Consider the following 26,379-nt stretch of genomic DNA (forward strand, 5'->3'; position numbering starts at 1 on the left):
TGCTGTGTTCATCCAGCTCTACACCCTGTTATCTTAAATTTATGTGAACCCAGACACGAGTAAAACAAAACAGAAATAAAGCAGCTGAAGAACATTTGGCATATTATTAAAGTATTCTAGATCAACATGTAAGACATGGGATATAAGATATGTCATTTATCTCTATTTTAACATCATTTATTTCAGAGTTTGAATTTGAACTAATGGCGTGCATTTTACACAATGTATCTGAATGGGTTTAATTTTAACGCTCAAATCTTTCTGTAACAGTGGTTATTTCTTAAAATGGCTTGAACGATACAATTCCTGGTGTGCAATGCGGTTTTGTTTACATTAGGAGAACTTTTGTGAGCAAACAAATAGTTGTGCATTAGACTTTTCATTTAAGACAATAGGACCATAGGCAAAGGAGCAGAAGTTTTGGCTTCAGCCCATCGAGTCTGCTGCACTATTCAATGAGCTTGTGGCTGATCTGATCAACAGAGGGTGAAGTTATATGGGATCCATGGTGAGTTGTTAAGCTTGTTACAGAAATGACGTGGTTGTAGAAGAGAGTAGTGGTGGAAGGGTGTTTTTCTGACTGTAGATCTGTAACCAGTGGTGTTCCTTATAGTTGACTGCTGGAACCCGAGTTGATTGGTGTGTGCGTGTGCGTAACTGGATAATGAAGATCACAAGAGGATACAGCTGGATTTTGGGAGGATGGAGACTTGGGTGGAGCAATAGCAAATGGAATTTAATCTGGACAATTGTGCGATGATGCAGTTTGGAAGGTCACATGCAAGAGGAAAGCCTACAGTAAATGGCAGAACACCCTAGAAACGTTAACATACAGATGGATCTAGGTGTACAGATCCACATTTCCCTGGAAGTGACAACACGGGTGGATAAGTTGGTCAAGAAGGTGTGTAGCATGCTTACCTTCATTGGTCAGATTGTAGAGTATGAAAATTGGCAAGTCATGTTGCATCTGTATAGAACTTTAGATGGGGGCCACATTTGGAATATTGCTTACAGTTTTGGTCTGAACATTATCAGAATGAATTGGAGGCTTTGGAGAGGGTACCGAAAAGATTAACAGGATGTTGCCTGTTTTGGATATTGAGCTATGAGGAGAGATTGGACAAAACTTGGATTGTTTTCACTTGAACGTTGGAGGCTGCTGGGCAACGTGATAGAAGTTTAAAAAAAATTATGCAGACCATGGATAGTCTGAGTCTTTTTCCCAGAAATGCCAATTACTAGGGAACTTCAGTTTAAGGTAAAAAGGGGAAAGGTTGAAGGCAATGTGAGAAGCAAGTTTTCACACAGTGTAGTAAGTGCCTGGGATGAGCTGTGAGAGGAGGAGTTATGAGCAGATACAGTAGCAGTGTTTGAGGCGCCTTTTGATAGATTTGTGAAGAGGCAATGAGTATGGACTGCATACAGGCAAAATGTTTTTAGTTTACAAAGGTGTCATGTATTGGCACAGTATTGTGGGCCGAAAAGCCTGTTCCTCTGTTCTACTGCTTTTTGTCTTTAGTTCCACCTTACTGACTTTTCCCCATGATCTTTGATTCTTTCACTGATTAAGATTGCACCCTGCTAAGTCTGCTAAGAAACTTCTATGTTTCAATAAGGTCACTTGTCAATCTTGCATATTCCAAAATATTCCGGGCCCAATCCACTGAACCTCTCCTCTAAGACAGTCCCTCCGTACCTTGTATTAGCCTAGTGAACCTTCTCTGGACTGCATCCCATACCAATATACCTTTCCTTATTTAAGGGACCCAAAACTGTTCATTCTACTCCAGCTATAGTCAATAAATGTGGAGCTGGAAAAGCATAGCAAGTCAAGCAGCATTCCAAGGAGGAGCAAGGTCAACATTTTGGGCCGAAATCCTTCGTTCGTCAGGACTGGGGAGGGATAGGAGAACCCAGAAATAAATAGAGGGAGGGGTGGTGGGACTGGAGGGAGGGTAGATAAAATGGAGATAGGTGGATTCAGATAGGGATTTGTTGTTGGTTAGTGTGATAGGTGGAGTGGATAGGTGAGTTGGAAAATGGACAGGTTGGGAGAAGAAGCTGTTGAAGTCAACATTCAGCCACTGGGCTTGAAGCTCCCAAGGTGAAATGAGGTGGTGTTGGTCCAGTTTACATTTGGCCTCTGACAGTGGAGGAGGCCAATGATGGACATGTCACCAGAGATGTGGGATGGGTTGTTAATGTGGGTGTCAAATGGATGGTTAATTTGGTTGGTGCACGCAAAGCACAGGAGCTCTGCAGACCAGTCCCTGAGTCTGTTTGATCTCCCCCATATAGAGGAGACGACATCAGGAGCAACATACACAGTAGATGAAGTGCAAGTGAATCACTGCCGGATTTGGAAGAATTGTTTGTTTGGGGCCTTGGATGGAAGTGAGAGGGGAGGTGTGGGGGCAGGTGCTGCACCTCCTGCAGTTGCAGGGAAAGGTACTGGGTGTGGTGAAGGAGTTGGGGAGTGTGGAGCTGACAAGGGAGTTGTAGAGTGGTTGGTCCCTGTGGACAGCAGATGTGGATGGCAGGGATATATCTTTTTGGTGTGGGGTCTGATTTTAGGTAGCAGAAATGTTGGAGGATGATGCGTTGTATTCGGAGGTTGGTAGGGTGGTATGTGAGGACTATGGGGACTCTATCCTTATTGTTGATGGAGGAAGAGGATTTGAGGGCAGAAGCGTGGGAAATGGGGGAGATGCAGTTGAGGGCATCCTTAATTACAGAAGAGGGGAAGCTACGGTCTCTAAAGTAGGAGGGTATCTGGAAAGTCCTGGAAAAGAATGTCTCATCCTGGGACTATGGGATAGAATTTTTGCAGGAGGGTAGGGAAGAGGAGGTGTAGCCGAGATAATTATGGGAATCACTAGGTTTGAAATGGATGTCTGTGGTGAGTCGATTAGCAGAGATAGAAATGGAGAGATTCAGGAAGGGGAGGGAGGTGTCAGAAGTGGTCCATGTGAATTTGAGGGCACAGTAGAAGGTGTTGGCAAAGTTGACGAACTGTTTGAGTTCCTCGCAGGAGCACGTGGCAACACCGATACAGTCATCAATATGGTGGGGAAAGAGGTGGGGGGTGGTGCTGGTGTAGTTGTGGAAGAAGGACCATTCCACGAACCCTACAAGGCCAAGCATGTCACGTACCCATAGCCACCCTTTTGGTTTGTAGGAAGTGGGAGGAATCAAAAGAATTTGAGGGTGAGGACCAGTTCTGCCACACAAATGAGAGTGTCACTGGACGAGATCTGGGTGGGTCTACGGGAGAGGAAGAAGTGGAGGCTTTTTAGGCCATCCTCATGGGGGATACAGGTGTATAGCGACTGGGAAATTGCAAGTTTTGGAAAATGTGGACAGTGTGGGTTGTGTCCCAACTGTAGGCTAGGAGTTTCTGGACCAAAGGAGGAAGAATAAACTCATGGTTGGAAGCGATGAGCTCAGTGAGGCAGGAGCAGGCAGACAGTAGGTTGACCAGGGCAGTCAGGCTCCTGGATCTTGGATAGGAGATAGAAACAGGTGGTGTGGGCTTAGGCAAGCATCAGGTTGGAGGCTGTTGGCAGGAGATCTCCCCAAGAGTGATGAGGTTATTGATGGCTTGGTGATCAGAGATGGGGTTGTGACCAAGGGGACAGTAGGAGGAGGTATCAGAGTGTTGGCATCTGGCCTCTGATATAGAGGTCAGTTTGCCATACTACCACTGTGTCCCCCTTGTCGGTGGGTTTAGTGGTGAGGTTGGGGTTGGAGTGAAGGGAATGGAGGACTGCGCGTTCCAATGGGGAGAGTTTGGAGTAAGTGAGAGGGGCCTGTTCTGTAGCTTTCTGCATGCAGTCTTTCTGTATTTAAATAAAATTCAGGTCCTCTATTTTTGCTGCCAAAATGTATAATCTCATGTTTCTCCACATTATATTCTATCTACCATGGCTTTTGTCCAATCACTTAACTTGTCTATATCCCGCTGCAAAGTCTTCGTGTCATCTTCACCACTTGCCTTCCCACCTATTTTTGTGACATCTGCAAATCTGGCTATAGTGCATTCACTTTTCTCATCCATGTCACTAATATATATTGTAAATTTTTAAAAAAATTGTGACCCCAGCACTGACCCCTGTGGCATACCACTAGTTGTAGGTTGCTGTGCTGAAAATGTTTGTCTACCTAGATAACAAAATGTGGAGCTGGATAAGCACAGCAGGCCAAGCAGCATCTTGGGAGCACAAAAGCTGATATTTCGGGCCTAAAGATAACATTGAAGGGTCTAGGCCCGAAACGCCAGCTTTTGTGCTCCCAAGATGGTGCTTGGCCTGCTGTGTTCATCCAGCTCCACACTTTGCAGATGCTGGAGAATCCAAGATAACAGTTCCCATTATCTCTGATCACAATGTTTGTCTACCTGTCGCCTACTACTCAGTTAATCCTTTATCAATTCTAATATTACCTCCAATACCATCGGCTCTTATCTTACTATGTATCTTAATGCGTGACACCTTATCAAAAGCCTTTTGAAAATCCAAATACATTATATCCATTGCTTTCCCCTTTTTTTCTATCCAACTTTTATCTTCTCAAAAAATTCTACTAAATTTTTCGGGCATGATTTTTCCCTTCTTGCAGTCATATTGACTGTTTCTAAATGCTCAATTACTACATCGTTTATGTTAGATTCTAACATTTTACTGCCTATGTACCACACTTTTCAGTGATTTGTTTCTTAATTAAATACTATGTTTTGTTTCTTTTGTTGAGATTTAAGGCCAAGGCTATTTGTAGAGGATACTGTCTGTGCAGACTTGGGCATGTAGTTCTAATTGTTATATAGGGGCCTCTGCTGGAAAATAAATTTGTGATGCATATGTATGCAGTGCCTCCTATAGTTAAATATTTTGATTCTTTGTTCAGTTGTTTTCTTTTGACTTTACTTTAAATGTTGGAAAAAATACTAGCATGTGACCACTGATTGAAGAACTGGACTTCACCACAAATCAATACCTTTTTGGAAAGTGGAAGATCTTTTTTGCATGTTAGTACAGAAAAGCATGTATTTTCTATTTTTCCTTGAAACGTAGAAAAAATTTTCATCATTATGAAATGCTGGTTGGTCTTTGATATAGTGTTCACATCATTAATTTCGACTGAATATTACCTGTTGACAATTGTTTCGGCGTGCAGTTCTCAATTGGTTTTTATTTATTTTAATACTAAGGAAGTTTCAACCACTGCTATCCATTAATCCTTGGAAAGTGCACATGCAGTATTGGTTAAGGACAAGATCAGTTTCAACGGTGCAGAGTGTTTAGCAATAATCACTGTTCAATTCACTGTAATAAGACATAGAACTGTGGATGCTGAAGATCTGAGACAAAAACAGAAATTGCTGGTAAACTGAGCAGCAGGTGGCAGCATCTATGGAGAGAAAGTAGAGTTAATGCTTGAAGTCTAATGACCCTTCAGCATGATTCCCCATGTTGTTCTTGTGATCCGGAACTCAAAAAGGTTTTACTGCAGCAAGACGGTGTCCTGAAGAGAGACAAAGGGAGAAACTTGAAGTGCTCAGTAGCCAGTTTTACTTTGCATTCATGAACTTTGCAATTATTAAGCCACATATCCCATGTGTTTTCTGGCCAACTTACCACTTGCTATGTTAATAAAATGTGAGGCTGGATGAACACAGCAGGCCAAGCAGCATCTCAGGAGCACAAAAGCCGACGCTTCGGGCCTAGACCCTAGACCCAAGTTACCACTTGCTATGCCTGTTCAAAGATTGATGATAATACATGCCCAGACCTCAAGTTCTTACAATGCCTCCTGTTACCCCTCAAAATGGTACAATTTTAGGCAGCTGTTTATGGCTTTTGGACCATTTTTAAGACCTTAGAAATTGTACTATTTCTAGAATACGTTTTTGTGCTACTTTAATAAATACCTATTTGAAAGTCTGTGTATACCCTATTGTCAGCCTTTTCTGTTGGCATATTGAAAATTTGCACACGTTTTACCTTTAACAAAGTTGCCCTTTATTATCCTATGTGTCTACTCAGTGTTATTTCTGTAGTCAGGCATAAGGGGCAAAAACCTCTCCTGCAGGTCTGTGTTATTTTGGATCTTCACTTCTTCATGTCTTAACCGTTGCTGCTCCAGTCTCCATTCTGAGTGTAAAATTAGGTTCTAATTATTCTGTCCCATTCTAAGCTTTTCTGTAACCAACCTAATCCTCTCACTACCATTCACCCTGTTATTCATGACCCTCACGATTCCCACCTGCCAATCATCTTTTGTTCCTCCACAAAAGAGTCCTGGAGAAACTCAGCAAATCTGGTAGCATTTGTAGAGAGAAAAACAGTTAATGTTTCAAATCCATTGACCCATCATTGGAACTGCCTTATCCACGAAATGGAAACAGATGTCAAGGAAGCAAAGGGAAAAGTTAGGGATGGATCCAGGTGAAGGTGGAAGCAGGGTAGAATTTGGAAGCAAAGTTGATAAGTTTTTCTAATTAAAGTTGAGAGAGGGAATCTGCACTTGTGATGACATAGATGTACCAGAGGAAGAGTTGTGGGGAGGGATCTGATTAGAACTGGAACAAGGAATGTTCTGCATAACCCACAAAATGACAGGTATAACTGGGCCATGCCATTGACCTGAAGAAGGTGAGACAAGGTAAAGGAGATGTTGCTGAAGGTGAAGACAAGTATGCTGAGGTGGAGGGTGGTGCTGATGGATGGGGATAACTCAGAACTTCTTTCAAGGAAGAAAGTCGAGCCCTCAAACCATTCTGTTGGGGAATGGATGTGTAGAGGAATTGCAATATCCATGCTGAAAAGAAAGTTGCTGGTGTCAGCACACTGAAAATTGTGATGCCAGTGTAAAATGTCAGAAGAAATGGGACATGGGGAGGAAATGTTTAAGTTCACTACCACCCTCCTCCACCTCTACAAGCTCATCCTCACCATTAACAAATTCTCCTTCAACTCCTCTCACTTTGTTGAATTTCAAAGGATTAAGCAAAGTAATTGTGACAGATGGATATTAGGATGTGGAGCATTAGAGGCTGAAACCAATTATGAATTTTAATGTTCACTACCGTTCATAGTGATAAGAACCAATGTTGAGGACGAAAGGACTTGCAGCTGCAAGATAGGCAGCAATAATGACTGACGATTAAGAGCTGAACCATCAAATTAAACCACCTTTCTGTCACTCTTTATAAATTTATAAATAATAGAAAATAAGAGGATTGAAAGGAGGTAAGTAGCCAGGGTAAAGAGTAGGTAGCTACGAACACACCAAGATCTCCTCCTCAGATTATACAGGAGAGGATTGAGGATGGAGGTGAAAATTGAAGGCTGAAGTGTTTCCATTGTAACAAAATTGGACTACTTCATTCAGGAAATTGCAAATTGCTAAGGAAACCCATGAGACTTCTAGGGGTTTGAAGTAGAGATGCCAGTGTTAAACTGGGGTGGACAAAGTCAGACGTCACACGACACCAGGCTATAGTCCAACAGGTTTATTTGAAGTTACAAGTTTTTGGAGCGATACTGTTTCATCAGGTGAAGTCACCTGACAAAGGATTACCGCTCCTGAAACTTGTGATTTCAAATAAACCTGGTGGACTAGAACCTGGTGTCGTGTGACTTCTGACTTGTAGGATTTTGTAAGAATGAATCTGAAAACAAGTCAAAATGAAAAATCAAGTTCTTGACTTGGCACTGGAGAACTCGTCAAGAACTCAAGATGGGAAATTAAAAACTGAATGCAGAAGAGATATCAGTAGATGGGAATTATAAACAGTCTAAAGGGAAGATTATCCCTTTGTCTTCAAATGAGGCCAGTGAATCTACAGAGAGACACGGGCTACTTTTCTATAGAAGGATTTAGTGTGCCGTCTAGAGAGTTAAATGAAAGCCAGTGTTTTGGGGCATGGTTAGATGGTGAGTATGCCCCATTTCCATTGACAGGAGTCTAATTGTTCTCTGTATAGTGGTAATGTGGGCAATTAAGAAATTACCTATGGATGGAGCTCAGGTTTTAAAATGTTATGGACTACCAACTGAAATACATTCTGACCATGATCCTGACTTAATGCCTAAACCTTTCCAGGACATCGTCAGCAGGTTGGGCATAAAATAAAACAATTTAAGTCAACTGCATATCACCCGAAAAATGCAGGGTGCTTTGGAGAGATACCATCAGATTGTCAAGACCGTAACTAAAGTATACTGTCATGTATTCCCATGGGATTGGAATAAAGGATTAGATTTCTTATTGTTTGCTACCAGAGATTCCACAAATGAATCTACTGGCTTTAGTACATTTGAATTGATTTATTTTCATGAGATTAGTGGTTCATTAAAATTGATTAGCGAAGTTCTTAAAACAGAAATTCACAATGTTGGATCACGTGTCTACATTTCTAGAAAGGCTCACAGCACATGTAGGGGAGCAGAGGGGCATTCAAATCTTCCACAAATGAAAATGAAAGAGTGAACAGATTAATTTCAACCACTAGAACATTTCAGGTTGGAGATGAAGTACTGACATTGTTGCTTTTACATGGCAGACCTCTGAAAGCAAATTTCAGTTGTCCTTATAAGGCAGTTAGCAGGGTTAGTAACTTGACTTGTCTGACAAATACTCTTGATCAATGGAAGAAGAATCAGTTAGGGCACATAAACATGTTGAAAAGGTGTCATTGCAGAGAAGAGCACAAGGAGGAGCATATGTGCCAGGTGACAAGAATGGTAGAATTCAGAGGTTATGCTGAGACTATAAAAAGCTGGTTAGACCAAAACTGGAGTACTGCGTACGGTTCTAGTCACATTGTAGAAAAGATATAGTTACACTCGAAAGGATGCAGAAGAAATTTAACAGGATGCTACGTGTGCTAAACAGTCTGAGCGATGAAGGAAGATTAGGTAGGTTGATGTTTTCCTTGGAGCAGCAAAGGTTGAGAGGCGACCTGATGGAGTTAATGAAGATCATGAGGGCCTTAGTTAGGTTTGTTGTATCGGATGGCACCTTTTCTATCAGTAGAGGGAACAGTAACCAGGAGTCATAGGTTTTAAAGTAAGAGGTAGAGTTGAGGCAAATTCTTTTTTCACTTGAAACAGTAGGAGTCTGGGGGCGGGGGGGGAGGGGAGAGAAAAAAAACTTACTGCCTGAAAAGGTGGTTGAGCCAGAAATTCTAAGTAGATTTATGCAGTATTAAGATATACACTTTTGTTGCTATAGCTTCCAGGGCAATGCTCCAAAAACTGGAAAGTGGGATTATTGTAGTAAAATCTTCATTCATTGGTGCAGACATGGTAGGCTGATGACCACCTTCTGTGCTGTAAACATATATGTAGTATCTGAGGAGACTTGTGAATGTTTCAGCATCATCTGTGACTGTTGCTTTACTAAAGGCAAGAGTATGAAATTAAATAGAAATTATTTTGGTTATAGTCAGTTTAACCTGTTCTTTTTAGAATTAAGGAAATTAGTACATTAGTTTTAAAGTGTTGCTCAGTTCAGAAAGCAGCAGAGAAACTGAAATAAAAACAGGAAGCACTTTGAAACTCCATTGAGGCCGGTATCCCATCACCGTGTAAATAAAAGTCACCCTTTATTTACACGTGGAGAGTCCTTGTCACTGACCCAGTTTCTTCACAGCCAGCTCTGAGTGAACAGAATCTCTGACACTCATGTTTGTTTTTAAAACCTATTTTCCCTAATCAACTTGTTCAGAGAGGTTATTACCTCTCTGGAGCAGGTGGCATTTGAACCTGGGTGTCTCGGTTCAGGGGTCGGGACACTACCACTGCAACACAAGAAGGCACTGACACCCTTCTATATCTCAGGGCTCCTTTAATTGGACCAAATTAACATTCCTGTTTCGGGAACTGATATTCTATGAGGTCCATCTGGCTAACCTCATTACAGTCACCACATGCTGGAACCTGGAAACGCTCAGCAGATCTGATTGTGTCTGTAGAGAAGCGGTGAATTGTTTGAATTGAATTTTACCACCTTCAGAGCACAAACTAAAATTGATTGATAGTGTTGGACTTTCTGCATCATTTAAGTCCCCTAACTTTTTTGTTTAAAATTGAAAGTGCTGAACAGTACTGGAAATTGTTTCAGTGATAGTAGTAAATGCTGATGCTGGAGTCTGAGATAAGTGTGGAGCTAGAGGAACACAGCAGGCCAGGTAGCATCAGAGGAATAGGAATGCTGAAGAAGAGTCCTGACCCAAAACGTCAGCTTTCCTGTTCCTCTGATGCTGCCTGGCCTGCTCAGTTCCTCCAGCTCCACACTGTTATCACTGGAAATTGTTTGTTTGTTGTGCAAACTACAGAAGTTTACATTGACCATTTTACTCAAAAGTAAGACAAACAATCTCCAATCCATTGAGTTAGCTATGAGGCTGGAAAAGTGCAGCAGGTCAGGCAGCATCTAAAGAGCAAAAAAGTTAATTTTCAGCTCAATGTTGACTTTCCTGCTTCTTGGATCCTGTCTGACCTGCTGTGCTTTTCCAGCCTCACACCTGTTGACTCTATCTTCCAGCATCTGCAGTCCTTGTTGTCTCCATTGAGTTAGCTGATGGCTTGGTTTGGAAGAGGATGTTTAGTATCCCTGGATTGGAGTGCTGCGGATTAGCTGCAACTTGCCTTCTGTAGAAAATGCACACTGCAGCTTGGTGATGGAATGGTGGATTTTAAGCTAGTGGATAATGTATCAAGCAAATGGCATGCTATGTCCACATCTTAGTAGTTTATAGTGTAGTTGCACTTGCCTACCCAAGTAGAGAGAATTCCATCTCACCACTTACTCTTTACAATATTTGTGGATTAAGCCACATGTCATAAAATACCTAGTCTCTGACCTACCCTGGTGGTCTTAACATTTTATATGTCTGGTGCAAATGGGATTCTTACCAATGATGTTGAGGTACAGTGATGGCCCCGCCATTGAATATCAAGGGAGCAGTTGCAATTGCTGTTCATAAATTGTGACAGAAACAAATATACTCAAAAGTTGTAACTATTACAAGGTCCATAAAATCAATGTGAAAGATCATTATGTGGGAACAGACAAGTATAATTTTTGCAGGTGTGATGTTTCAGGCCTCACGTAGTCTGAGTATAAATGAGATTGTATTGACTGTTATGCTGGTTGATACATGTCTGCTAATTATTGCTTTTCTTCAGGCCCTGTAAGATTTGCATCTGTCTAACACTCCTGACTTATGCAATACAAGGAAAAGTTGAAGGGTCTAGGCCCGAAACGTCAGCTTTTGTGCTCCTGAGATGCTGCTGGGCCTGCTGTGTTCATCCAGCCTCACGTTTTATTATCTTGGTCTGTAACAACTGTTGGTCTACTCATTCACTGCTGGAGTAAAGGATTGAACAATATTGGAAATCTAAAATAAGACTAACAACTAGTTTCAGCATCACGTAGATCTGTGATCATGCAGCAATTCTTAGAAAGGCTGTCTACCTGAAACATAAACCTGCCTGAACACTTATATCTGATAGGTCTGTATATTCCAATGGAGTTGGATAAAATCCAGATTTAGCACTGGGATAACAAAGTGTGAAGCTGGATGAACACAGCATGCCAAGCAGCATCTGAGGAGCACAAAAGCTGACGTTTTGGGCCTAGACCCTTCAGAGACGGGGATGGGGAGAGGGTTCTGGAATAAATAGGGAGAGGGGGGAGGCGGACCGAAGATGGAGAGAAAAGAAGATAGGTGGAGAGGAGAGTATAGGTAGGGAGGGGATAGTTCAATCGAGGGAAGACGGACAGGTCAAGGAGGCGGGATGAGGTTAGTCGGTAGGAAATGGAGGTGCGGCTTGAGCTGGGAGGAAGGGATGGGTGAGAGGAAGAACAGGTTAGCGAGGCAGAGACATGCTGGGCTGGTTTTGGGATGCAGTGGGGGGAGGGGACGAGCTGGGCTGGTTAAGCAATGGCTTCCTCTACATTGGGGAAACCAAGCGGTGGCTTCGGGACCGCTTTGCAGAACACCTCCGCTCAGTTCGCAATAAACAACTGCGCCTCCAAGTCGCAAACCATTTTAACTCCCCCTCCCATCCTTCAGACAACATGTCCATCATGGGCCTCCGGCAGTGCCACAATGATGCCACCTGAAGGTTGCAGGAACAGCAACTCATAATCCGCTTGGGAACCCTGCATCCCAATGGTATCAATGTGGATTTCACAGGGTTCAAAATCTCCCCTTGCCCCACTGCATCCCAAAACCAGCCCAGTTCGTTCCCCTCCCCCCACTGCATCACAAAACCAGCCCAACTCGTCCCCTCCTCCTTTCTTCCCCCCCCCCGCCAATGCATCCCAAAACCAGCCCAACCTGTCCCCGCCTCCCTAACCTGTTCTTCCTCTCACCCATCCCTTCCTCCCACCTCAAGCTGCACCTCCATTTCCTACCTACTAACCTCATCCCGCCTCCTTGACTTGTCCATCTTCCCTGGACTGACCTATCCCCTCCCTACCTCCCCACCTATACTCTCCTCTCCACCTATCTTCTTTTCTCTCCATCTTTGGTCAGCCTCCCCCTCTCTCCCTATTTATTCCAGAACCCTCTCCCATCCCCCTCTCTGATGAAGGATCTAGGTCCAAAATGTCAGCTTTTGTGCTCCTGAGATGCTGCTTGACCTGCTGTGTTCATCCAGCTTCACACTTTGTTGTCTTGGATTCTCCAGCATCTGCAGTTCCCATTATCACTGATTATAATTTTAGCACTGGGAGCCAACTCCAGAGACTCTGGTCTTTTGGAATTTGAGTTAATGTGATGCCAGGTGTTAGTCAAATTATCAAAAATTGAGGCGACTAATATCATTACAACTTCCGTTCAACCTTTACTTTCAAGAATTAACTTCCTGCATCTTCCAGGAGCTCATCGGAGTTTATTTTATTAGCAAGCTATTTAATCATGAGGTTTCAGCAGCTGCATTTAATCTTGTCCTATTTATGTTGAAATAGAGCTGAATTGCGTTTATATGTTTTTGCCTTGTTAAATGTCACTGCCCACCTGCCCCGCTCCACTCCAATCTCATTCCGAGTGATTAATTGTTTTATTTATCCCCAGGGAAACCATATAGTATTGACCACTTAGAGCGGATCCAGCTGAGTGGGTTGTTCGATGTTCGGAAAGGGAAGATGCACCTTCATAAGTGGACCAAGCGTCAAGTTATCTTGTGTGGTACCTGCTTAATTGTTTCATCTGTGAAAGATAGCCAGTCTGGAAAAATGCACGTTCTACCTTTAATTGGCGGAAAGGTATTATAGCTTTGCTTCTTGAATGAGGTGTACACTCACGTTCATGTTATTCTGTAACAGATTTTAAGATGCACAGTTTATTTATCAATATAATATTGCTATTCAGAGTCTGTTATAAGATGCTTTTGTGAAATATTTTAGATTTTACCAAATAGATTTGGACAGTGATTAATTTTTAAAATATTCTTACTATCGTTATGAAAGTTGAAGATTACTTTTTCTTAGTATACCATCAATTATTTTTCTGCCAATTGAGCATTTGTGTTACAGTGGAAGACACAAATTACATACCAGAAATAGGGGGAACAAATGGACAAAAAATAGATGATAACTTAAGGTAATTAACATCAGAGATAAAATATTAGAGAAAGATATGGAACTTATGTCCAATAAATTCCTCAGACGTGATGGCCTACATCCACGGACTATAAGAGTGGTATCTACACAGATAATAGATGTGTTGATAATGATCCAAAGTTACCAAGATTCTGGAACATTTCCCACTGATTGGATGGCAACAAACGCAACTTTGCTATTCAAGAAAGTAGAGACAGACAAGGCCAGTTAATCTGACATCAATCTTTTGGAAAATGCTGAATTCTGTTTTGAAATTGATGTCGTTTTAAAAAAGGGAATGGTATTTGGCGAATTTATTGGAGATTTTTGAGAATATAAGGGTAAGTAAAGAAAAACCAATAGATGTAATATATTTGAATTTCCAAAAAGGACTCAATAGCCGAAAAGATTAATACAAAATATGGGCCCATGGAGTTGGGAACAGATAGGAAGGAGAGGGAATAAGAGACAGGGCTCAGTGTAGGGATAAAACTGAAGTTTTCGTGTTGGCAGGCAGTGATGAGTGGATTGCTACAAGGATCAGGGCTAGGGCTGCAGTTATTCACAATCTATAGAGATTACTTAGACGAAAAGACCTAAAATAATGTATTTCAGTTTGATTGTGTTACACAGCTCGGTGGGAATTCAGGCTGTAAGGAGGACAGAAAAAGCTGTAAAGAAATTTGGACGGATTAAGCGAGCGGACAACAACGTGGCTGATGGTGTATAATGTAAGGATAGTGAGGTTATTCACTTTGATAGTAAGAATGTAAAAGCAGAATTTTTTTAAAAGATATGAAACTTGTAAATGTCACTGTGCATTGGATGTCCATGTACAAAAACAGAGTTAGCATGCTGACACAGTATGCAATTAGGAAAGCAAGTGGTTTGGTGACCTTTTGCAAGAAGATGAAAGTACAGCAATGAAGTCTTACCACAGCCGTACAGGGTTCTGTTAAGACCACACTTAGAATACTGTGCACAGTGTTGGCCTTCAAATATTAGGGAGAAAATGCTTACTTTGGAAGCTTACTTGGAGCCTAGGTTCACTAGAATGGTGGAGTAAATTACTGCAGATGCTGAAATCAAACTGAAAACAAAAAGTGCTGAAAATCACAGCAGGCCAGGCAGCATCCATGGAGAGAGAGCAAGCTAACGCTCCAAGTCTAGATGACTGATGAAACCTAGCTCTGGTGAAGAGTCATCTATACTTGAAATGTTAGCTTGCTCTCTGCCACGGATGCTACCTGACCAGCTACGATTTCTAGAATTTTTTGGTTCTCACTGGAATGGTTCCTGGTATGAGGCACAGAGTAAGTTGGGCCTGTAAAGTCTGGACATTAGAAGAATGACAGATGAACTTCATTGGGACGCACAACATTTTGAAGAAACTTGACAAAGTAGTGCTTGGTCAGGTAATCTAGGATACAGGATCAAGCCTCAAGATGATGAGATGGTTAATTTAGGACTGAAGTGAGGAGAAATGTCTTCACTTCTGAGTTGTCAAGTTTTGGAAATCTCCACACCAGAGATTATGGATATGCTTAGGGTAGATATAAGACAACATTTTGACACTCAGAATCAAGGTATACAGAGGGCAGGCGAGAAAAGTGGGAGTTGAGGATGATCAGCCATGTCCGTCTTGACAAGCAAAACAGGCACACTAGGCCATTTGCTCTTATTTCTTGTGCTCTTAAATCGCAACACTTGTGCCTCTCGATTAGAGTTTGTTGATTCAAGCCCCTTTTAAGGATTTGAGCAGATGAGCTGACTGTCTAGTCTGATCAAGAAACAAAAATTGCAGATGAGTCTTTGGTTAAATGTTTAATCAAGATCCAGGTTCCCTCTTTCCATGCTACAGGCTTATTGTTAAGACTGAAATAAATTTTCAGACAAATGCAGGATGGTCTCCAGTTGTCTTGGCTATTTTGCCAATATTTCTTCAAAACTTGGCAAATTAGTTTCTTTCCTCCTTGCTCCCTGTGAGGTGTTGTAGCACAGAATGTTTGAATTTGCTCATTCAACAATCACTGCAGTTCAAAACTAATTACTATGTATAATGTATTCTAAAATGATGTGATATGGGCTTTGTGTAAATGTGAAGCTTTTTCTTCACAGGTGGAAGAAGTGAAAAAACACCAATACTGTTTGGCCTTCACCTCGTCAGGACCACAGAGTCAGACCTACTACGTTAGCTTTGATACTTTCCCAGAGTATTTGCGCTGGCTTCGGCAGGCTTCAAAGGTGAGGCTGCAGAGACTTTGCTTCTAACCATTAAGTGTTGTGTGTCGAAGCATTGCTTCTGGCAAAACAGCAGCCCTCTCTGCATGCTGCGATTCAAGGTTAGGTGGTTACTTGTGCACAGTAGAGAACCTGGAGAGCCTTTTCTCCAAGTTTATTTGATTCTGACAAATTCCACTGATTTTCTTTTTGTAAAACATTAGCATATTCATTCAGAAGTAGCAGATGCTGGAGTCTGAGATAATACAGCACAGAGCTGGAGGAACATAGTAGGCCAGGCAGCATCAGAGCAGCAGGAAAGTTGACGTTTTGGATCGGGATCTTTCTTCACAAATGGGGACGGGGAAGGGAATTGGGAAATAGAGAGGAGAGGGTGAGTGTGGGGAAGGTAGGTGGGATGGTGATAGGTGAGTGCAGGAAGGAAGTGGTGGGGATTGGTCAGTGGGATGGGGCAGATAGGTTGGAGAGAAGATGAACAGTATATCTCAAGTCAAGGAGGTGGGGATGATTCTACTTTAAGCCTCCCTTCAGTAGAAGACAATTGAGAACCAAATATGTAAGGGGATCTCAGGTATATGAAACCATATAAGGTTGTAAAATTGGGGATTTTAATTACCCAACCATTGACTGGGTCTGCCATAGTGTTAAAGGTTTGCATGGTGAGGAATTTGTCGAATGTGTTCAATTGCTTATCAATTTGTGGATGCTCCTAATAGAAAAAGAACAAAACTAAACCTCCTTTTGGGCTGTAAGGCATGACTGAAGTAAAAGTGGGGAAGCACTTTGGATCTAGTGGTCATAATTCTATTAATTTCAAAATCTTTATAGAAAAAGATGAGCCTTCCATAAAAGTTAGTTTTTAATTGGTGTAAGGAAAATTTGAATTGTATGAGACAAGAACTTTCAAAAATTGATTGGAGTAGTCTGTTCGCAGGCAAAAGGATGTCTGACAAATGGGAGGCTTTCAAGAATATGATGATGAAATTTCAAAGGTATTATGTTCCTGTTAGAACAAAGGGTAAAGCTGATAAAGTTTAAGGAACAATGGATGAATAAAGATATTGAGATTCAAGCCAAGAATAAAATAAAATTTTTTTTTAGACAAACAGCTTTGTTCAATTGAATCTCTTAATTGGTGTAAAGAGTGTAGGGGCATTATTAAGAAAGAAATCAGGAAGGCAAAGAGGGAATATGACATAGCATTGGCAGATAAGATTAAGGGTAATCCAAAGAGACTCTACAATTACATTAAGAGCAACAGGGTGACTAGAGAGAGGGTTGGATGTCTTAAAGATCAAGCAGGTCATCTTTGTGTTGAACCCCAATAGATGGGAGAGATACGAAATGAATATTTTGCATCAGTTTTTACTGTGGAGAAAGAAATGGGTCTAGAGACTACAGAGAAATAAACTGTGATATTTCAGAAACAGTTCACATTACAGAAGTGTAAGTTCAGGAGGTCTTAAAGAATATAAAGGTGGAAAAATCTCAGGGACCTGATCTACTGTATCCCAGAACATTGTGGGAAGTAAGGGACAAAATTGTGAGACACCTTGCAGAAATATTTGCATCATCAATAACTATGTGTGAGGTGCCTGATGACTGGAGGGGGCTCATGATATACTTTTGTTTAAGAAAGGTTGTAAGGAAAAACTGGGGAACTATAGATCTGAGTCTGACTTAGGTTGTAGGTAAATGTTGGAGGTGATTATAAAAGATAGGCAGAAAATTGATTAGGGATAATCAGCATGGTTTTGTGTGAGGAAAATTGTGTCTCACAAACTTGATTAAGTTTTTTAAGGAAGTTACCAAAAAGATTATTGATGAAAGAGCAGTAAATGTTTATTTAGTAAAGCCTTTGAGAAGATTCCGCGTGGTAGATTTATTAGTAAAATTATATCAAGTGGGATTCAGAGTGAGCTTACCAATTGGATATATAATTGTCTTAATGGCAGGAGTCAGACTGATGATGGAGGGTTGCTTTACAGACTGGACGCCTGTTGCCAACAGTGTTCCGCAGGGATCAGTTATGGTCCTCTTGTTTGTCCTTTGTATAAACGATTTTGACAATGTAGAAAGCATGGTTAGTAAGTTTGTGGATGACACACCAAAATTGGTAGCATTGTAGACAGTGTAGAAGATTTTCTACGATTACAAAGGGATCTTGATCAAATGAGCCAATGGGCTGAAAAACGGCAGATGGAGTGCCATCTGGATAAATGCAAGGCATTGCATTTTGGTACAGTAAATAAGGGTAGGGCTTATACAATTAATGGTAGGACCTTGGGTAGTAGAACAGAGGGACGTGGGGGTCAAGAGAGATTTACCAGGATGTCGCTGGGTATTAAAGGTTTGAGTTAAACAGAAAGGCTGGATAGGCTGGGACTTTTTTCACTGGTGTGTAGGAGGTTGAGAGGTGACCTGATAGAAGTTTATAAAATATTGAGGTGTACAGACAGAGTTAATAGTAGTTGTCTTTTCCCAGGGATGGGGGAATCTCGAGACCAGGAGAGACCTTTTTAAGGTGAGAGGAGTGAAATTTAAAAAAGACATGAGAGGCTTTTTTTACAGAAGGTGATTTCAGTGTGGAATGAACTTCCTGAGTGAGTGGTGGATGTGGGTACAATTACAATGTTTAAAAGACATTTGGATAAGTATGTGAATAGGCACAATTTGAAGGGATATACGCCTGGAGCAAGCAAGTGGGAATAATTTAGTTGAGGATTGTGTTCGGCATGGACTTGTTGAACTGAAGGGTCTGTTTCCGTGCTGTATGATTCTAAGAGAAACCTAACTAATAATTGAAACTTGGCTTCATGTGGGTCTTGATGAGGTGTTAGACATTCTAGCAATTTTTTTTTAAAAAATCAAAAATGAAAAAAGTGTAATTTCAATCTTTCATATCACAGTACAGAAATGTTTATAAAAGTGTCTAATAACATTCCTATCTCCTAATATTATTCCAGTTATCATTAAGAAAGGTTGTAAGGAGAAACTGTATCATTTGATTTAAAAAAAAATGTTTTATCTTCCCTAGTCACAAGCCCTTAATATCTCTCATCCACCCTATTCACCTCTTCTGTACTCTTAACATTTACCTCTGCTCTGTTTGTTATAGTTACAAGCTATAATTTGATTTGTGGCATTTCCTTTTGAGTTTCCTTTTTGGCCTCATTCTCATAAACCCCAGTAATCTCATGGGCTCCCCTCACAATTCCCATACCTTCTAATGTTTAATCTCCTTATTTGCAGATACTTTCAGTTCTTCCTTTGATTCCTTTTTAGCTTTGGGGCTTCTGCCTGTTCACCTGCCCAGGAGGCAGAAAGTTATTGTCATGTTGATGATATGATGAGAAGTTCAATTAAAACTGTTTAAGGAAGATATTCTTGAGATAACAAGACAAATTTTCAATGTCGGATTATATGTACATTTTTCTAGAAAAACTCTCAGCATTTGAAAGTTTCAAAGGGAAAAATGAAATAATGGACAGACAAACATGCATAGAACGTTTTTAAGTGAGAGACAACGTATTGGTATTATTGCCTGCGTAGGGTTAATCTCAACAGAGTGCAAGGATATACAAGGTAGTTAGGAGGAATTAATAAAATGACTTTTTTTGATCCTTCCACCATCCACTAGAAGTGTTCTGTTATTTCATCTAAATATTTTTAAATAGTAGGTGAAGGGAAGAGAATATGGAGGAAAAAGTGTGTCAGGTCATAGGAATAATGGAGGATGACAGATTACAAGAATGAGGTAAAGTGAGAGATTGATAGTTCTGAAAGCAAATCTCCTACAATTTGACTGTTTAACACAATAATACTTGGATAGTTAAATACACTATTCTCATTTTGAAAGGGAGAACAATGAGAGGATATCGTCAGACTACTGAGGAAGTATAAGGAAAATTTGTACATATGCCTCGATGTTATTATGTTAGCTTAGTATAATGTGGACCTAGCAGAGTCAGTACTGATAAAATAGCATCTTTATAATTTGAACTGAGAAAAACATGTTCAGCTGGAAAATGATTTCATTTAACTTATTGCTGTGGGATTTCACTTGTAAAGCCAGATCCTAAACTGGATGGAATAAATTCTGTATAGACTTCAAAAGAATAAATGCTGTCACCAAAGCAAATACATACCTAATTCAACAGTTAGAAGATTCTATCAATATGATTGGCAATGCCTTGTTTCTTTCTAACGTTGATCTATTGAAGAACCGTTATTATCAAGCATTAAAGAGCTATTTGCTTTTGTTACACCAGATGGGTTGTATTAATATTGAGTCATTGTATTTGGGTTTTAAAACACTCCAGCTACATTCCAAAAATTTACAAATCAAGTTGTAGCTGAAATACCTAACTCTCTCTAGCTTATTTAGATGATGCTGTAAGACATGGGAAGAAGATGTAAGACAATTTCAAGTCCTGTTTATGTAGTTGCAATTCGCTAGCTTAATCATAAATTTAGCAAAAATGAATTTAGAAAAGAAAGATAACATGCTTAGACATATTGTAGGACACAGGCAAGTCTTGCCAAGAACAGTTAAGTGAAGGCTTTAATAGAACTCCCTGTTCCTAAAACTAAACAGGAAATCATAAATCATGGTCTCTAATGGACATGTTCACCAGTGGTAGGCAAGTAAAATTGGGGATGCACAAGAGATCAGGAGCTTGTTGGAATTGAGTCTTAGGCTCTACCATCTTTGGTTACTTCATTAATGCTTCCATCCCAGTGACCCCCAATCGTTATCAGATATTACCCAGTTGATGTTATTATTGGATAAGTCAGATTCCTGATGGGAACCAGGCTTGAAGATTTTTTAAAATTTTTGTTACTGAAGTGATCTTTTCCTAAATCATAAGCTTACAATATTGCAGTCTTTTAACAATAAGCAAAAGTTTACAACAACAGAATTAAAGATACACTGGAAATATCACCGAATTCCCTTAAATTTTTCAAGCATTTTAACAGTAGAAATAATCCAAGGATTCTTTACAGATTGAACAGAGACAACAGCTTTGTATTGGAATCAGTGCACCTTGCCACAGCTTCCTCCCAATGCTATACTATCCCTGATGTAGCTTCAGTTCCATTTCTTTTAACTTGGAAAACCAGCTTCTCTTTTCCATCAATTGAATCCTAACACACTCTGTCTGAGATTTATAATAACTTCACATTCGAAGATAATTTAATTACTTTAAATTCATTTTCTTAGAAATGCTGCTTCGCACATTTCTCAATCGAAAGATTTCTCACCATTTCAGGGTTTAATACATGCTTCTATCTCAAATAACTTTCCAGCATAGACTAAAAACGGAAGATGGAGTCTGGACAGTTCAACTCCAACCACTGACAAACAGATGCATTTAATTTGGAATTCCAAGAACCCAAACTTTGAGTAAGCACTGTTAAAATGCATACAAACAAATCTTACAGTTTCACCACAATGTTCAGCGTAATTCACAATCCTCAGATACTTAAACAATTTGTGTCCATGTGCAACAAGATTTGGATAGCATACAAGCTTGAACTGAAACATTGTAAGTAACATGTATGTCATACAAGGATTCTGCATTGACATTGTTGGCTTGCTCGCTGAGCTGGCTGGTTGACATACAGACATGTTGTCACCGTGCTAGGTAACAACATTAGTGGGCCTCCAATGAAGCTGAATACATGCTTCTGTCTTGAATAACTTTCCAGCACTGACTAAAAATGGAAGACAGAGTCTGGAATGGAGGCTGCACTAATGATGTTCCCTAGCATGGTGATGAAATATCTGTACGATAACCAGCCACCTCAGCAAGGAAACCAACAACCTCATCCACAAACCAAGCTACAAGTATTCGTAAGAACCTTAAAAACTTCATTGACCACAAGACTAATCACTTAGCTGGGACAGCAATATAAATATAATTGGTGAAAGAGTGGCGAAGAGGCTGGAATTTCTGTGCTAAATTCTCAAAGCCTGTTCATTATCCACAAACTAAAATTCAGGAGTTCAATGGGATTCTGTCTGTAATCCAGGATCAGTACAGTTTTAAGAACGGTCAAGATGATTGACCTCCTTCAGGACAAAGCTTGATCAGCACCCATTCACCAACACAATCACAACAGTGTTTGTATCACCAACCAGATGCTGCAGTGCACCTGGTTGGTGATACAAACACTGTTGTGACTGTGTGTTGGTGAATGGGTGCTGATCAAGCTTCCTCCTGAAGGAGGTCAATCATCTTGACCGTTCTTTAAAACTGTACTGATCCTGGATTACAGACAGAATCCCATTAAACTCCTGAATTTTAGTTTGTGGATAATGAACAGGCTTTGAGAATTTAGCACAGAAATTCCAGCCTCTTCGCCACTCTTTCACCAATTATATTGCCAACCCTCCTCTTGCAGGACTTTCCAAACCTATGACCTTCAGCATCAGGAAGGACAAGGACAGCAGACACATAGGATTGCCATCACATTCAAATTCCCCTCCAAGCCAAACACCATCTTGACTTGGAACAATAATGCTATTTCTTTACTGTTACTGGGTCAAAACATCCTTCCTAACAGTACTATGGTTGTACCTGTGCTAGATGGACTGCAGCAGTTCAAGGTGGTGACTTATCACCACCTTCGTGAGGGAAATTTGGGATGACCAGCAAATGCTGGTTTTTCCAGCAATGCCCCATCCCATGAGAGAGTAAACAAATAGCTGAAGGGGGGTGGGGGGAATGACACCACGTGATGGAAATACTTGGTGTTAGTGATGGCATAGATACAATGTTGGAAGCTTATCCCAAATTTAACACCTAAAATAACTCCACAGAGGCTGGTATCCTGTCATCAAGTTACCCTTTACTAACACTTGAACAGCCCTTCATACTGTCCTGACTATAGTACTGACAGAGACAGACACTAGAGTGTTAGAGTCTCTGATACTGACACTTTTTTATATGTTAGCCAGGACTTGCAGATTGGATCAGTAAATTTTGGTCCATCAGGAAACCTATATTCTGAGGTCCAGCTGGCTGACCTCATTACAATCGGTACAACACCAAGCTTGCAAATCGGTGAGCTGAGTATCAGACTCTGATCACAGAAAGGGATAGAATTGTTAGCGAAGGAACTGTGCTTGAAGGAGTAAACAAAAAAATTTGTCTTAATATTTAATTGGAGAAAATTTCTGTTCATCCAGTACTGCATGTCAAATAAGCAATCTGACATTTTAGCAAGAGTGGAAAAGTCAAGACAGCTGTTGGTGAGGTAGAACTGCTTCTCGGCTGATATGTGAAAACTAACTTTGCACCTTCGCGTAATAGTAGGAACTGCCGATGCTGGAGAATCTGAGATAACAAGGCATAGAGCTGGATAAACACAGCAGGCCAAGCAGCATCAGAGGAGCAGGAAAGCTGACATTTTGGGTCTGGCCCCCTCTTCAGAAATGGGGGAGGGGTAGGGGATTCTGAAATACATAGAGAGACAGGGGGAGGTGGATGGAAGATGGATAAAGGAACGGATAGGTGGAGAGGAGATGGGCAGGTCAAGGAGGTGGAGATGGGGTGATTTTTCTCCCACCTATCCGCTCGTCCCACCTCAACCCGTAGCCCCACCACCTACCTACCAGCCACATCCCTGCCTCCTTGACCTGTCTGTCTTTCCTTGACTGACCAACTCCCAAAATGTTCTGATGTTCGTATCAAAATAGTCTGTGAAATCCTTGCTTGTTGAAAGGTGGAAGGGACAGACAGAGGGGTTTAAGAAGATGGTTTGCATTGGAGAAAAGAAGCAAAGTTATGTTTATATTCCTGGATGACCCTGGAATAGTGAGCAGTTTTAGCAGACAAAGAACCAAACATATTTGTGTTTTAAGAAGTCCAACCAGATCTGGTGATGTGTAGCTAAACTTTTCAAGTCTGCAATCCTTGGATTTAAGAGAGTGGTGATAAGGGTGATATGAGGGAGAGTAATGCTTTTATTGGGGACGAAGACATTAACATTTTAAGATGAGACTGCCATTGAGTGAATCAGTAACTGCAGGAATGCTGTGGCTAATGGAGAGCCAAAGGTTAAGTAGTTTTGAATTTTAAGGTGTCATTAATCTTCTAGAAAGAGATACTGAGCATGGTATTGAGTGGTGAATAAGAAGTGATTATACTCAGCCTTATTTGTAAGCACCTTGTAATAAGGAGAGACAAATCAGCCAAGGATCTTGGTGCTGATTTTTATCAGGTGACCTGTTCTAGTATGTATTTACGTCAGTGAGAATAAGGCTAGACTTGGCTAATGACTTTTGTGGTCAAACTGTCTGTAAACACTTCGGTATAAGCCGACACGAAGATGACTGTGTAAGTGAGATGTCAGAGGCAGCACTAATGGGATTAAACAAGTCTACATTTTCAAAAAAAATGGATAGAAAGAAAATATTACAGTACATTTTTATACCACAGATCAGTTTGGATTTTTTCCTTGGAAAAGCAGAAAAAGTCTTGCATTGTTTGTGAATTGTTTTGGAATGATCATTACATTGTTTATTTTGATTTGGCTCAAAAGACTCTAGCCTGCAAAGATTTGATTGTGCTGAAGCTCTTCAGCCGAAAACCTTTTATCTGTTTCTTAATTTTGAAGGGTGTTCTTCAATATGTTGAATGGTATAAAAATGTTCACTTGCTTATCTTGCATATTCTGGACTAAAGCAGGATTAAACTGACAGTCTATTCAGAGAAATCATTGTAAAAGAGGGAAGAAGTGAAATGATTTTGTTCACTTATAAATTGACATATTTTTCAATGATAATAACCAATTATTTGCATCAGTTGTGTGGAATGCTAATGAAACATATAATTGCGTTTTGAGTGCTAGGCAGTTAGGTAAGAGATTAATGCACTTCTTGATTAAATTAATAGTGAACGCTCTACACAATGTGACTTTGTTTGCTTTTTCAAATGTTGCCTTTGAACTGCTTCCAAGTAGTATTTCTTCTCTCCCCCCCCCCCCCCCCCACCCCCCCCCCAACGAAAAAAAAACAGGTTTATATGATGCATTCCCATTCACACTGCTGGTATCTTGTTTTTACAATAACAAACCACAGAAAGATTCTTCAAAACATGAGGGGATCAAAATGATGTCTTCAAGTAATTCACGTATTTCTACAGTTGAAATGTAACTCTGAGTTCTGCCTCATTTATATTCCTTCTAAAAATAACAAATTCATAACATTCTGTTGGTAGAGATTTCTCAATTATAATTACTACAACATAAAATTAGAATATATCTCCTGTTCTTTAACACAGCAGAATTTGCAGTTGTGATTTCCAATTGGAATAAAGGAAAATTTGAGTATGTGAATCATAAGATTACTTAATTAAGAAAAAAATACTGCACAACAGGTAATGGCCATGAATGGCATTTTAGCTCTCTGGATACAGTCTAAAAGTTAAAGATGATTTCTCCCCGGATGTTTACAGATACTTTCTTTGCTTAGAATTTAAAGTTCAAGCGCTGACTGATGTTCTTACAATATTATTTCGTTCTAAAATAAATCCATATTAATGAATGAATCCATACTGTGTCAAATATTTTGATTTTCTTAGATATTTTGGTATTTCCATAATAACAGTCTTACTTATTCAAGATTCTAATTTTTTGAATGTAACAGTAATTTTGTTTTGGGACATGCAAGAGGCAGTCATATTTTCAAATCTGAAATCAAGACAAAATGAAGCAGAGACTGGACTACTTAGCTGTGTGGCTTAAATGCAGGTTTGGCTTTTTTCCTCATTTATCCTGCTCTGTTGTTGAGGTGATGATTCAAACAACTCAGTATCACAAGCCCCTGCAAGCTTGTGGTAACATTTCTGAAGAAACGTTCTTCAGTTTTGAATTTCTCCAGGGTTTTCCATTGTTGTTGCATTTATCCGGTAAATTTGTTAGAAAGCATTTCACAGCTGAGCTTAATAGTGCTCTCTTTCAGCCAAGGTCACCTGGCTCATGATTTGTAATAGAACCATAACAGACATCCAACCTTGCCCACTAACCTGTTTTTTCATTAACTGTGTTAAAATTGAAAAATTTTTCTGATTTTTGTTTTGACTGTCTGTTGACATAATATGTATTTGCTTTGTGCGCTGTCTCACCTACTGCATACCCCTTGCTGAACTCCATTTCAGTAGCAAGCTTGGTTTCTGCGTGCATTTGACATTGTTGGAATTAGGTGTCAGTTGACACTTGGATATCAATAATTATTTGAGTACGAGGGTTTGTTGCAATCAGCCTCAGCTCTGTGTTAACCTGGTATCCACCGGCGTACCCTCAGCTTTGAATCACTTTATCCTTGCAATATTAGATTTGGGATCTGTCTCATTTCACTGCTAACTTAAGTTGAGCTGAGGATGAAGCTAAATTTTGAAGAATAGTCATTTTGATCTCAGTGTTAACCCTGTTTGTCTTCCACAGATGTTTCCAGAACTGCTGAGTTTCTTCAATGATTTGTTCTTACTTTAGATCTCCGGCATCTGCAGTACT

The 26,379-nt window shown here is 40.3% G+C and overlaps 1 protein-coding gene across 2 annotated transcripts in view; it reads left to right on the forward strand.

Moving 5' to 3' along the window:
* Positions 1-26,379, forward strand: part of phlpp1 (PH domain and leucine rich repeat protein phosphatase 1) — a 158,684-nt gene that overhangs the window by 82,819 nt on the left and 49,486 nt on the right. For both annotated transcript variants that reach the window (XM_048520648.2, XM_048520638.2), the window contains exons 2-3: positions 13,091-13,281; positions 15,736-15,861. In XM_048520648.2, the coding sequence (XP_048376605.2) occupies positions 13,091-13,281; positions 15,736-15,861 (317 nt within the window). The remainder of the gene's footprint in view (positions 1-13,090; positions 13,282-15,735; positions 15,862-26,379) is intronic.

Source organism: Stegostoma tigrinum, chromosome 2 (assembly GCF_030684315.1).
Source record: "Stegostoma tigrinum isolate sSteTig4 chromosome 2, sSteTig4.hap1, whole genome shotgun sequence".
Classification (NCBI taxonomy): Eukaryota; Metazoa; Chordata; class Chondrichthyes; order Orectolobiformes; family Stegostomatidae; genus Stegostoma; species Stegostoma tigrinum.